Consider the following 14,784-nt stretch of genomic DNA (forward strand, 5'->3'; position numbering starts at 1 on the left):
ACGTTTCACTTTCCTTCCGTTACTTCCCTTACGTTGGGAAGCTGCTATTGGTTACTAATATTGTGTTTATTTATTAATTTAATATGTTAATTAATTGGATAACATTGTGCATTCTCGTAATTAATAGCTAATTAGAGTGATCGGTTGATTTTATTTATTAATTTAATTAACTAATTTTATCAACTAGTTAAACCAGTTGATTTTGAACTCGCTGCCATTAACAGTATGTTTAAAAATAGTTTATTCATAATAATAAGATATTTCAACCAAATTTACCAAAAATATTCAATTAAACTATTCTACTTCCTCCATAGACTTATCCTAAAAAGACTTTAGCCAATAAGACCTTCAACCCAATAAGACTCTCGGTTTGAGATAACTTACAAATAAAAACAAAGGTAAAGCGGTTAATGTGGTCTAATAGACCCCAAATGAAGAGAGGTTCAAGAGCTATACAAAGAAATGGTCGTTCTGAAATATCCGCATCCGATTGTGACATGTTGCATATTGATTGGTATTAGAGTTATTGGTGAAATGTTGCATATTATATAGTGTAATTTGTTTTTTACTAGACTTTATACATTCGATCTTAGTGATATTAGAGAATGAAACACGTTGTTTGATCTCTAATATAAGATCGTTTTTATATGAAAAATATCATTTATAGAAACGGAGCAATTACGAAGTATTTAAAAGAGTGGGACACACATATAAGATTGTGATTGTGTCTCATCGCGATCACCTAGGTGGATTATTTTCTTTTGGAACCTCTATGTACATGCCCACCGATTTCGTATTTGAAATATTGTTCTCAAGCACATGTAGCATTATTCAAGCTATGAAGCTAATACGAATATACGATTGTTTTGGATCGTTTGTAATATTCCGGCCCAACGGATCACTGTTAATATTTATAGAGACTATAGACTAGTCCACATATAAATACAAGTTTTTTTAGAACACTTTAGCCTTACTCATGCGCTCTCGAGAAAACTTCTCAAGAGGTCAACCATCCTAAGATTACTCCCCACAAAACACGCTTAACTGTAGAGTTCTTAGCAAATGGGCTACTTAGAAAAGAAGATACACCTTATTGATATGAGTAGTCTATCAATTCTTTTTAAAGCTAATTCAGGGTATCATACTCACCCCCACTTAAAAATACAACGTCCTCATTGGACCGTAGTTTCAGGATCTTTTCCTCTGCTAGATGCACTGAACAACAATCAATCACGGTCGCAGGGTTGCTCAAATACCATTTGTAATACCCCAGTCTAACGGACCACTGGTGACTACTCATGGAAACTGTATGCTGGCCTCACATACCAATACAAGTCTTTTTAGCGCATTTTAGCCTTATTTGTGCGCACCTAGGAAAACTTCCAAGGAGGTCATCCATCCTAAAATTGCTCCCACCTAGCACACTTAACTGTGAAGTTCTTAGCAAATAGGCTCCCATGAAAAAAAGATACATCTTGTTAATATGAGTAGTCTATCCATTCTTTTTTTTAAAGCTAAGTACGGGGAATCACATCCTTAATTACAAAATTTTAGTATATAAATATAAGTTTTAGACTATTAAAATTTCACTAATTTTTTTTTATTTAAATGTCTTTTTTTTTCAAACTACAATAAATCCTACAAAATATATATCACATAAATTTGTATCCTTATTAATAATAATAATTCTTGAAATTTTATAAAAATTACAAATGATATATTTTAAAGCATCTTTTAGGTTTAAAATACATAATATCTTCTAAGGCTACGTAAAAATGTATAATAGTTTTGAGTTGAGTTTTATACTTTATTATTCGAAGAGTTTCTGAGTATGTTCAACATATTTAATAACATAATGTGCTAAAAAATTTAGGGGCTTAATATTAAATTAGGTAGTACTTCTATATGTTAAGTGTTTAAAGATATAAAGTTATTAGAAAAATATCATAATTTTAAAAATTACACAGGACCTTTAAAAAATTTATTAATTTTTACTCCACCTCTTTTTATTATATTACTAACTTTTATAAGTTTATGTGAAAAAATATTCTATCCAACTCAGTCTATTAGTCTTATTTGCTTTGCCCATTTGCCACCCTTTTTTATCATTAGTATCTTTAATTGCATATAATTAAAAAATTAACTATTATAATCTTTGGACGGGAAGAATATAAGATTCCACTTGATAATTTTTGATTTATAGAATAAAAATAAAGTATAAATTAAGAGTAATTAATAGATAATGTTAAATAATAAATAAGATTAGTTGGCTGAATTAGAGGTAGTAAATAATTAAACTAAAATAAATTAATATACATTTATGTTTAAAGGCTAAATTTGTAATGAAAGGTCCTATTATCCTATACCTTACATGCATCCAAAAACGTATAAATAACAGGCACAATATGATAAAGCTCACTTTAGTTTGCCGTATACAAATTTTATGGGGAATTGAAGGAGGTTTAGTTTATTATTTTTTAGAGGTCATGCCTTCCGTCACCCTTTAAACAGACAAAAGATCCCTAACAAATCTCATCAATTTAATGCATATACTTCTAACAAAGTAAACATTTGGAGTATTATTCCAGGTTAAATAAAACTGCAACATAAATAAATAATACTACGTACTCCATAATATATATATATATATATATATATATATATATATATATATATATATATATATATATATATATATATATGAGATTCAATGAGAAGTGTAAGAAGTATTTTACATTCTTAATTTCATTAAAATAAAAAATTTTATGGTCACGATTGAACCAAAAACACATAAATGAAAAAGTAACTATGTTACATAGAAAAATAATTATGAAATAATTTTAAAAATGTTCTTAATTTATAATATAATATCCTTTTTTTTATATATAGTAACAAAATAAAATTAAATAAAAATTCTTCTAATTTAAAAATCCTTCTTATTTGATCCCTTATATATATATATATATATATATATATATATATATTTAAAATTTTTTGTAGAATATTATTTTTTTCAATTTAATATCATTATTGAGTGAATTTTGGTACAAAATATCTTTATGGCTAACATTTATCAAATAACGTCAGATAAGGTATTATGAGGTATTAGAAAAGTGAAAATAAATTTTTTGATATTAAAATGTGAAACTTAAAAGTTGAAACGCTACTCCATGACAAATATCTTTCTCTTGTTAGAGTATACTTTTTCCGTTTTACTATATTTGCTATATTTGACTTTTTATACAATTCAATGTATTGTTTTGATCATTTATATATCGAACTATAATATATAAAATTTATAAAAACTTAATATTATGAAAGTATGCAATTAGACAATTCAAACAAGATCCCAATTGACTATATTTTATCTTACACATTAACCATAATATATAAAATAAGCTTGAACGATGAATAGAATTAAAAACTATTATATACCGAGTATTTCAAAATAGAGAAAATATAACATGTTCTGGGGCCTCAACCATTAGCTTAAGCTTTTGGTTAAGGCCCCAAGATATATTATATACTCTAATTAAAAATATATTATATACTATGACGTAGTTAATATGCCAATATATCTTATATTATTTTAAATTATAAGAAAGAAAATATTATATTAATCAGCAATAAAAACCATTTTAATCTATTTGATTTATTAATATTACTTTAATAAATTGGAGAAAAAGTTATTTTCTGTCAGATTGTCTACGCTTAGAAATTCGGTATTGAAGACGTACTTGCAACAAAAAATACGTATTTTTTCTTGGGTTTTAACTTTTGTAGCAGAATTATTTTAATTGACAGTAGTGCATTGCGAAAATGACAAAATAACAAGGTTTTATTTCCAACAGATTCATAGTATCCAAAAAATAATTCCAACAATCTCATCATCATTTAGATATGACATGGACGAACAAGATATACATGCACTCTTTTCAAAGAAGCAAGTTACATGTAATTTTATTGATTTTTATAAGAAGTTATAACTAATTATTTAATTGATCACTTTAAAGTTTAAATTGACCACTTTAATGTTAAAATTGAAGACTTTAAAAATAATTGATTTATTCATAAACTTGTAAGTGGAAATTGATTACTTTAATGTCAAAATTAATTACTTTTGGGTCAAAATTAAAATTTTTATTTTAATTAATCAATTAAAGATTTACTTTAAGTTGAAATTGATCACTTTAATGTTAGAATTTATACCTTTAAGGTCAAAATAGAATTTTTGTTATTTAATTTTTGGATTTTGGATCATTTTTTTTTTTATTTTTGGCTTTTGGGTCGGCCTAATTGTACCATCTCTTATTGAGTGGTATCTCCCAAGTTTTAACGATCATTTATATCAAGTATATTCTTTTTGGAACATTGGATCTGTTTTATGTTAGCTGTTTCAAGTCAAGTCAAAAATCAAATTTTATATTCAAATGGATTTCACAGAATGTGAATCTATTTTTCAAGTCTAGTCAATTTCGAGTTCGACTATACAAGATCGTCGAGTAAAGTTTTTTCGAGCAACTCTAACAGAAAGGCTTTATCTCCTTTTATGAAGTTTTGGATGAATAAGATACACGAGAAGTGGATGAAATAAATATATTGTTGGGACCATCAGCTCTGAATGATCTAAATTAGCCTCACCACGAGTCTTGCTTTTAACTATGTCAATATAAGACTCTCGACACAAGTCACTATATACTAGATTCTCCCATCGCGAGTTCACATTAAGAATTCAACCACACATTTGCTTTAGCAGTTCAGATGCCATCCACGGTGCTGCTTCATTGTACATGTATTTTTATGGTCGAGCCTTTGACTTTTAAACCAATTAGTCGGCTCAGCATCCATGAACGATTAACATTAGTATAATATTGTCCACTTTAAGACTAACTCGCATTGATTCTTGTAGCACCTTTCCAAAGATTCGCATAATAATTTAGAGTTGGATCACATATAGACTTCTCAACTCCTTATTTTTGTAGGACTTAAGATGTATAATCGACATATATAAATCATATAAAGTGAGAGCATGAATTCGTGAATGGGTTAAAAAAAGTATTTAGGACCATAGCTATGAAAATAAAAGAAGGAAACTTTATTCAAAAGTATGTCAAACTCAAAAGTAATGTCCCTTGCTTGCTCAAGTAGTCAAGTATTATCCCTTTGATCTTAGTATAGTCCTCTTTCCCAACACTTACCCACTCCATTGTAATTCCATCATTCTTTAGTTTTTTTTATCCTTCAAACCATTAATACAAGTTGTAGTCTAAGAGAGGACTTAGCCAAGTTAGTGAACCTTGTAACGCTTGGTATTAGATTTGTTTATGCTTAATTCATCATTTACTTGCATTTTAGTCTAATGTATCGATTGCACCATAAACACCCATTTTCGCTCAACTTTCCTACTTGTGCTCTTCGCTTCCACATCATTCTTGCACTGACCATTTCACTTTATATTTCCATTTGTATTGACACGAATCACAAATGACCAAATCTTAACTTACAAAATAAAGGTACATTCTTTTCTTTGGGTTCCAACTTTTGTAGCAATTTCTAGTTGAATTTTTGGCATTGCAAAAAAGACAAGGTTGTATCCCTGCCTAGAATTGGCATTAGATTTGCTTATTGCAAGTTGCAATAAATTCAGTGAATCCAAAAATAATTCCAACAATGAACAACCTCATCATCATATACATATACATTAAAGACAATAATTATTGGGCATATACATTCTCAACAATACATACATACATGATACATACACTCTTCTCAAAGAAGCAACATACAAATAACTATATCCGCTTTAAAATTAACTGTCAACTAACTTAACTGAATGCAGTAGAATGTATTTGGCTCTTCAGTTGTTCAATAGACCTTTTTGAAGTTTGAACCCTTTGAATCTATTCAATGTTACAGTTTATCATACTGATCATCATCTTCATATCCAGTGTATTCCGCTGATAGTAACTATGATCAGCGTCTGGGGAGGGTCGGAATATGACAATTGATAAAGAGCTTGCGGCCAGTGAGACCATTGGCTCGAAAAAGACCCGCAAAAGTTAAAAAAAGCAAAACCCAAGGCAAGGCAGGACAAACATCGTATTGATCAATGCAACACAATTTCGATGGTTTTACCAGAAGTCTCCACATGAGCACAAACCATCCTTCAAGTGATGGAATCGATTTGAATCCCGAATGATGATTTCTCTTTTTGTCGCCTTAGAGATGTACTTCATTGCCATATGACAATCCTCACAAATACGCAGGTTTTTGAAGATCTTGATAGGTTTTAACCTAGGTGTGCTTATTAGACCATATGCTACAGCTAATTTTTCATTGTGTTGTATCAAGTATTTCTCCTTTCGGTTTTCTTCCATTTCATGAAGAACAATATCTGTATTAGGAACATAACCCATCTCTTTGATTTCACTAATCAACTTTTCCAACTTTTCATATATCTCGTTAGCTCGAGTATGTGTCGTATCCCCATCAAAGAACGTATGGATTTGATTTTCTGTCTCAATCCAGCGGCACCCAGCTTCTTTATTCAAGTTTTTTTCTTTCATATGCGTTCGGGTATTCTTCACATTTCCCCACTCGCCTTTCGATGCATAGAAATTTGAAAGTAGAGTGTATGAAGAAAGATCATCAGGATCATTTTCCATCACCATTTTTGCAGCATTTTCTTCTAGTTCAGTGTTTCCGTGCACTAGGCAAGCACCAAGAAACGACCTCCAAACAAGAGAATCAGCCATAAATGGCATCAACTCAATCAATTCCCGAGCTTCTATAAGGAAACCCGATCTTCCAAGCAAATCAACCATACAAGCATAATGTTCCATTGTTGGAACAACTCCATAATCATTGTACAGTGAATGAAAATATCTGTCCTTCTGAAACCAAGCCTGCATGACTACAAGCTGATAGAACAGCTATGAAGGTGATTTCATTCGATTTTACACCAGCTTCAATCATTTGATCAAACGAATCCAAAGCCTTTCGAGCAAACCCGTGTTTTGCAAAACCAGTGATCATAGACGTCCATGATATAATATTCCGATCATCCATGTTTCTTAACACTTTATGAGCGGCTTCAATGTCGCCACATTTCGAGTACATAGAAATTAATGTGTTCGAGATTTGTCGATTTGATTGTAATCGCGATTTCACAATTCGTCCGTGAATTTGCTCACCCTTTCCACCAGCACCAATAGCTCCGATCAATAGACTACTAAAAGTGAATGCATTTGGCCTTAACTTGGGACCCTAAATTTGATGAAACAATTCAAATGCTTCTTCAACTTTCTGATTTTTAACATACCCATCAACCATAGTATTATAAGACACTAAATTCTTGTCTAATAGTAAATCAAAAACTTTTCTTGCTTCCTCTGTTGCACCAAATTGAGAATACATACTAACAAGAGAATTTGCCACACAATTATCCGAAGCAAAACCGAGTGTCACTGCGGGCATGAACTTGTGAGTCACAAAGACTCACACATGCCTTTAGGACACTAGTAAATGTAAAATGATTCGGTTTCACCACCGTATTAATCATATCAATGTAAAGCTCAAGAGCTTTTCTCTCATACCCTTCGGTTTGGGCATGTGCTGAGATTATTGCTGTCCAAGACATGACACTATGATCAAGTATCTGATCAAATATCTTTCTTGAACACGAAAGAGAATTGTTATCGCCACAATTCGCATACAACTCAATCAAACAAGCCCCAATACTAGCATTATTCATCAATCCACAACGCACAACTCTCGAATGTAGTTGCTTTCCCAAAAAGAACAATTCAAGCTCACGACAAGCAGAGATCACGCTCGTGAATGCAAAACAATCCGGCTGACATCCACTCCTTTCCATTTCAAGAAATAGTCGAATGGCTTGTTCAGGATAACCCATTCGCACAAACCTTGTAATCATTAGAGTCCATACTACCACATCTCTCTCGGGCATTTATTGAATACCTTCTTGGCACAATTAATGTTATGAAAACCCTTAATATACATATCAATCAAAGCACACTTAACATTTAAATCATCAAAATGCCCAGTTTTCAAAGCAAACCCAATAATTATCTCCCCAATAAATGCCCAATCTTCATTAGAACAAGCCTTAATTACACCTACTAAGCAAAACTCATTTGGGCTCATTTGGGCATATTCCAAAATTTAGCATCTTTACAAACATTTCAATTGCCTTAAATTCCATGTTATTAATGGCATAACAGGAAATAATAGCACTCCAAGATATACAACATTTCTATTATTTTCCTCCATTCCTTCAAAAATTTCGGCAGCTTTTCGCCAATCCCCAGATTTAGAGTATAAGGAAATAAGCGAGTTGAGTGTGACTGAGTCTAGCTTGAGTCCTGACTCAGTGAGCTTGGAATGAATGAGCTTACCCAACTTGTGATTGTGGGATCTAATGGCGGATTTGAGTAGCAAAGAGAAAACAGAGAGATCAGGGATGAAGCCATGTTGGGATATGCAATCAAGGGTGGAGATTGCTTGATGAAGATTACCCACATTTGCTTGATGAATCAGGCGGTTATGGAGATCATCAAATGTGGGTAATTTGATGGATTTTGAAGACGGGTAGTTTTGGCGGGTAGGGGTTGAGGGTTTTATAGGAGAGAGGTTGTTGGCGGGAGGAAGAAGAGTGAGAGTCCGCATCTCAATTGAATTCAATTCTCATGGCCATGGGCATAGGTTGTGCATAAGTCATGTAAATTGTATGAAAATTACATAAATTGTATGGAAATTAGATAATTTTTTATTAAAATTTTAACAAAATTTAAATTTAAATGGAATCATACATTTTCTTGATACAAATAATTTTTTTTCTTGAATTACAGGATTGGCCGAGAAAAGGGGAGTGGTAGATGATAATCGATTTTGTGACCTTGAATGAAAAAGTGGTACTTTATTGTAATTGAAACAAGGCCCGATTTTCTTAACATAATTATTAATATTGATGAAAATAATAGGGTAAATTTTAGAAGGTCTTTTTAGTATCGTCCTAAGAGAGGCGGATCTAATAGATAGTTCGGATAAGCATGTAACAACACTTAAAAATGTTAAAAATATAATAGTACTGCAATATGGAATAAAAAATAAGAAAATTACCTAAAATAATTCAACATTTCGTGATTTTTCTACAATAAACCCAGCTATTGATTAACCATAAATAGTCTCAATTTAGGAGTAATTGCCTAAAGTAAACTTGGGTAACCCGATACCTGTTATAGTAGGTAATTCACCAAAAAATTAAACTGAAAATTAATGTAAAACTAGTAAAATTTACATAAAAATAAAAAATCAAAATCTTTTAAAAACATTTTAAATATTTTTTCGACATTTTATTTTAATTTATCGTTTTTTTTAAAAAAATTTGTATAGCAAGTAATCCGATTACCGGATTTACTCTACTAAAATACCCCCGAAGTTGGGAAGTTAATAGTCACTTTCCACACATAGTGCTAGGATTAAACCTTGCCAAGGCATTAACAAGAACATGTATTAATTTTATTTGTTTTAGTTATCAGTGATATAACTTATATGTTTCCGGAACTGCCCCTAATCTTTAAGTACCCCTGTTCTAAAGAATTAGTGATATTTGAGGAATGATGTTGTCATGACTAGATGTGAGAACAGGGGCATGCAAAGGTTTTAAGAATGTTGCAAGAATAGATCACAGACTAATATGATTTGCAAAATAATGGAATAAATCATCAATACTTAATATATCAAAAGGAAATCTTTGTATAAAATAATAGTTATATTTAGAGTTTTATTAATTCCTAACTTATTATTATAAAGGAAGGTTGTTAGGTTATTTTTAAGAAAGTGTTAGTTTTTTTCTTCTAGCTAGTTTTTGTATAAATAAGGCTTGTTATTATTTTTTCCTTTCTTATGATGTTAATATAATTTAAAAATCAGAAATTTCTCTTGAGTTTTATTTTTCATGGTATCAGAGTTTTATAGTTCAAAGTTGATCAAGAAAATTCAAAAACCTAGACCATAATCTCGTCACTTACCAAAATATTGAAACCAAAAGATGAATGCTGAAAATGGTCCTGCAGACAACCAAGAAAACCAACAATCGAATCCAATGGATCAATTGTTGCAAATCATACAACAATTAAACAAACCAAATCAAAATTTCAATGAGTCTTCTAATCAAAATGTGATACTTACCGAAAAACTTAACAACCAAAATTATGTAAAAGGGTCAAAATTGATGTATTTGGCCATTAATGGAAGAGGATGGCTCAGTCATATCACTGCAGATCCTCTTTCCATGACTGATCAGGATTATACCAAGTGGGTACAAAAAGATTCATTGGTATTTTCTTGGATTATAGAAAATATTCATTAAGGTCTTATAAATCAATTTCTTGATTATACAACAACCAAAGATCTATGGAAGACATTGAAGCCCTACACAGCAGTGGAAAAGGTGGTTTTCAAATATTCAATTTAACTGTCAAAGCAATAAGTATCAAACAAAGGAAAGATTCAATTGAAATTTTTTATGGGAAAATGGTATCTATCTGGAAGGAGATAGATAGAATGACTCCAAATCCAATGTCGTGTGCCAAGAATATCACTACATACAACAATATGGTGCAACAAACCCGTTTATATCAGTTCTTAGCTGGTATCACTGATAGTCTTGATAAAGAAAAAAGGGATATACTCAACCAAGATCCCTTACCAATTGTTGACCTGGCTTCACTCACAAATTTAAGAAGGGGGAAGGGTGCAAACTTAAGAAGGCCTTATATGGATTAAAACAATCTCCAAGAGCATGGTTTAGGAGATTCACTCTTACTATGAAGAGATTTGGGTATAGACAAAGTAATGCAGACCACACTTTATTCTTGAACACACGTGAAAAGAATATTACATGTCTAATAATATATGTTGACGATATGATAAAATAATAGGAGATGATTTGGAAGATATAGCAAAGTTGAAGGGAAAACTATTTAAAGAGTTTGAAATGAAAGGTCTTGAAAATCTTAAATATTTCCTTGGAATAGAGGTTCTTAGATCAAAGCTCGAAATATTCATTAACCAAAAGAAATATATTCTTGATCTACTTGCTAGTACTGGGATGATTGATTGCAAGCTAGCAGAAACTCTAATGATGGCTAATCATGGTTTACAAATTGTTGAGGGAGCTAAGTTGGCTAATAAAGAGCAATACCAGAGACTAGTTAGTAAACTTATATATCTTTCTCCTACTAGAGCATACATAGTTTACGCGGTAGGAATTGTAAGTAGATTTATGCATCTTCCTCAAACTGATCATCTTGAAGCTGTCATAGATATCTCAAAGGAACGTGTGGCCGAGGTATTTTGTTTAAAAAGAATGGTAATCTTGATTTATTAGCCAATACTGATGTCGATTGGGCAGGAGATAGAGATGGAAGAAAGTCAACCTCTGAATATTTTACTCTCGTTGGAGGTAATCTGGTGACCTGGGAAAGTAAGAAGCAAAAAGTTGTAACTTTGTTTAGTGTTGAAGTAGAATTAAGGGGTATTGCCAAAGGGTTAACTGAAATATTATGGCTCCAGAATTTGTTAGAAGAACTTGGTTTTCCTCGAACTAAACCATGTAAGCTTTATTGTGAAAATGAAGCTGCAAATAGTATTTCAGAGAACCCGGTTTAACATGATCGTATAAAGCATGTAGAAGTAGATCGTCACTTCATAAAAGAGAAACTTGAAAATAAAGTCATTAGTCTTCCATCCATCACATCCAAGGACCAGATTGCAGACATTCTTACAAAGGCAGAGAGAGCAAAAGTCCTTGAAGAGACACTTTGCAAGTTGGGTGTTCAAGATCCGATCTCTCAACTTGAGGGGGAGTGTAGAAAATAATAGTTATATTTAAAATTTTACTAATTCCTAACTTCCTATTATTAAGGAAGGTTGTTAGGTTATTTTTATGAAGATGTTAGTTTTTTTTCTTTCGGTTAGTTTTTGTATAAATAGGGCTTGTTATTATTTTTTCCTTTCTTATGATGTGAATATAATTCAAAAATTAGAAATCTCTCTTGAGTTTTATTTTTCAATCTTTATGTAATTATGCTCCCTTCTAAATTACAAGTTTGATATTCTAAATTACAATTAATAAAAATTAGAATTTTATTCTTCAAAACAAAATTAATTAGATTCGGACTAATATGTTCTAAATTTGAAATTTCTACTTGTTGGCTTAAGAATTTAAGATATTATTTTCTGATTTGTTGGATGTGACTCATAATCAATATCCTAGCTTGGTATGCTTAAGGAAGTGTTGATCGGAGATATTGAAGTGTAAAAGGAAGAAAGTTGGGCATGTTTGTGTTGAAAGAGTTACTCCAGTCCATTTCTAGACTTGCTCCATAAATAGGTTGGTTTCATCATGAAGTTAAGAGTAAACGTGTGAGTGCCTCAATAAAGTTACAATTTAGTGAGAGGATTTGGAAGATTTTTCCATTTTCTTAGAAATCCAATAGAGTATTTCTCTGTTAAATTAGGCTGGACTTATTGTGAATGTCAACATATTAACGGGGGACACAAGTGCACACACTTCATAATCCCAAAACCATATGACAATGGGAAGAAGGTCTCTAATAGCTTATAAAGCGTGCACACCATTTTCAATTTTATCGATGTGGGATAACTCATCCCAACATTCTCCATTGATTGTATTGCAAATAAACCTCTATAGAGGTTCTAAGATAATTGTTCTTGGTTTTTTCCCACCTGTAAAATCTTATGGTAATTAATTTCTCATTTTGATTTTAAATGCACTTTGCGCTTGTAATTAAATTTTGACTTATAAATAAAATCACCACAACTACATATACAAATACAATATCCAACAAATAAATTACTAGCAATTATATAATTTCTTTGATCATAAGCTAATCAAACATCATTATTTTGAGAAATTCTTAAAGGAGAATTTCGACAAACCGGACAAGAAGCATTCAATTGAAGCCATTCATCAATACATTCAGCATGGAAACAATGACTGCAACTTGGTATAGTCCTAAGACTTTCCTTAGGCAAATATTCTCCTAAGCATATAGGACAATGCAGATCGTCGGGCTTAGGTAACCTTCGGCTTGATCCTACTACGACTTTTGGGTACGACTCGATTATGGATCGATCGAGACCGTGGACGATAACACTTTGAAGTTGTGTATGAGTATTATCCTGAAGGGCTATTGCGGGTGTAACGCCTGAACCATGACTTCTTCGGTAGATAACTGCCTTTATAACGTAGTATATTATGCTTATACTAACCAATCCCAAAGGTGCTGCGAATGCTAGTGCAATTGCTATTATTGCTGGCTTTGATAACCCTGAAAAATTAATTACCAAAATATGGGTCATCAATTATTATATGAACATTAATTGTGAAATTATTTGACTAGAAATTAAATATTTTAACTACTAGAATTATTATTAGTTTCGGTAGTACTCCATGCAATTTTTTTATCCTTTCTCCTTTCGAGTCAAAGTAAGATAATTTAATCATTAATATTAATATATATAGATGTAATAATTTTTTTTAAGAATTAGTATATGTTTTCATTTAAAATTTAATTAAAGTAATACAAAAAATGTTAGGTATAAATAAAATAAAAAAAACCACAAATGGTAAAAAAAAAAATATTCATTCTTTTTAAAGACAGTCCATCTTGTATGTGACCGTCTCACGGTGATTGACCTTAAAACAAGAAGCCCATAAGTTAAAAATTTATGTATGGGCTATTTAACCCAAGTATGAATCACGGTGAGACTGTTTCATACAAGAATTTATGTTTTGAAGATTATGGGGTAGGATAAGGGAAGGAACACAACATGTGAAATTAAATTTATAATCTTATCTGAGAAAATTAGATTTTGCTCAAACCGAGACAATTCTAAATTCTCAAATTGTCATCCTTTAAAATTAAGCAAATATAGAAATTATTATTCTTTGATTAAACGAAGAAACTTACCATTGCGAGGAAGATTGAAACATTCCACATCCAAATTTCCACCATAGTTCTTGAACCCACATCTCCCATTTTTCATGTAACACTTCCAACATTCATAAGGTTGTGACCAAGTGAGCTTTATATCACCCCTTAAATTTAAGGGAAAGTCCTTTAAATCATAGGACCCTGTAGGAACTTTAATATGCCCTAATTTACTACACAAAGAAGAATTACCCTTAACAATTTTATCCAAAGGACTAGCAAAGACCCCATAATTTTTACCACTTAAACACCCAATTATCTCAACACTTAGATAATCAAAAGAACTAAAAAAATCATTAGAGCAATTAAATAGCCAATAATCTTGCTCTAAAACAGGATTAAATAAAGATTTACCAACAAAACTTGATCCATTAAGTGAAAGAAGCTTTCTTGGAAGACAATTATTAGGATCATTAAGCCATAATTCTTGTTTAATATAATTAATTTCTTCAACAGAAAAAACCCCTAATTTAGGAAGATTAATTAGTAATTTATCATGATTATTACATAATAAATCAAACCCAGGATACCCACAAAAACTTGGCATTGAATCATTTGTGATCATGAATGGAAATTGTACGTATCTCGAAATGGGTTCATTGTAGCTACATACTTGTGGTAAGCAATAATCCGGTGTTCTTGAATTGGCATAGCCACAATTTGTGGGGGTTAGAAAGGAAAAGATTAAGAAGTAAAGGATGATTTTTAGTTTAAGGAGGATTTGCATTTGATATTGTAGTTT

At 31.2% G+C, this 14,784-nt stretch overlaps 2 protein-coding genes across 2 annotated transcripts; both read right to left on the minus strand.

Moving 5' to 3' along the window:
• Nucleotides 1-6,131: 6,131 nt before the first annotated feature.
• Nucleotides 6,132-8,688, minus strand: LOC130805106 (pentatricopeptide repeat-containing protein At3g49170, chloroplastic-like). The gene is given in 6 exon segments (XM_057669739.1): nucleotides 6,132-6,888; nucleotides 6,890-7,474; nucleotides 7,476-7,971; nucleotides 7,974-8,160; nucleotides 8,162-8,263; nucleotides 8,266-8,688. Coding segments are annotated over 6 exon segments (2,550 nt in total).
• A 4,208-nt stretch (nucleotides 8,689-12,896) lies between these two features.
• Nucleotides 12,897-14,784, minus strand: LOC130805108 (putative RING-H2 finger protein ATL21B). The gene is made up of 2 exons (XM_057669740.1): nucleotides 14,022-14,784; nucleotides 12,897-13,379 (listed from the first exon to the last, which is right to left on the minus strand). Exons 1-2 carry the CDS (start codon nucleotides 14,767-14,769, stop codon nucleotides 12,940-12,942), a joined length of 1,188 nt encoding a protein of 395 aa, XP_057525723.1. The 5' UTR covers nucleotides 14,770-14,784; the 3' UTR covers nucleotides 12,897-12,939.

Source organism: Amaranthus tricolor, chromosome 2 (genome assembly GCF_026212465.1).
Source record: "Amaranthus tricolor cultivar Red isolate AtriRed21 chromosome 2, ASM2621246v1, whole genome shotgun sequence".
Classification (NCBI taxonomy): domain Eukaryota; kingdom Viridiplantae; phylum Streptophyta; class Magnoliopsida; order Caryophyllales; family Amaranthaceae; genus Amaranthus; species Amaranthus tricolor.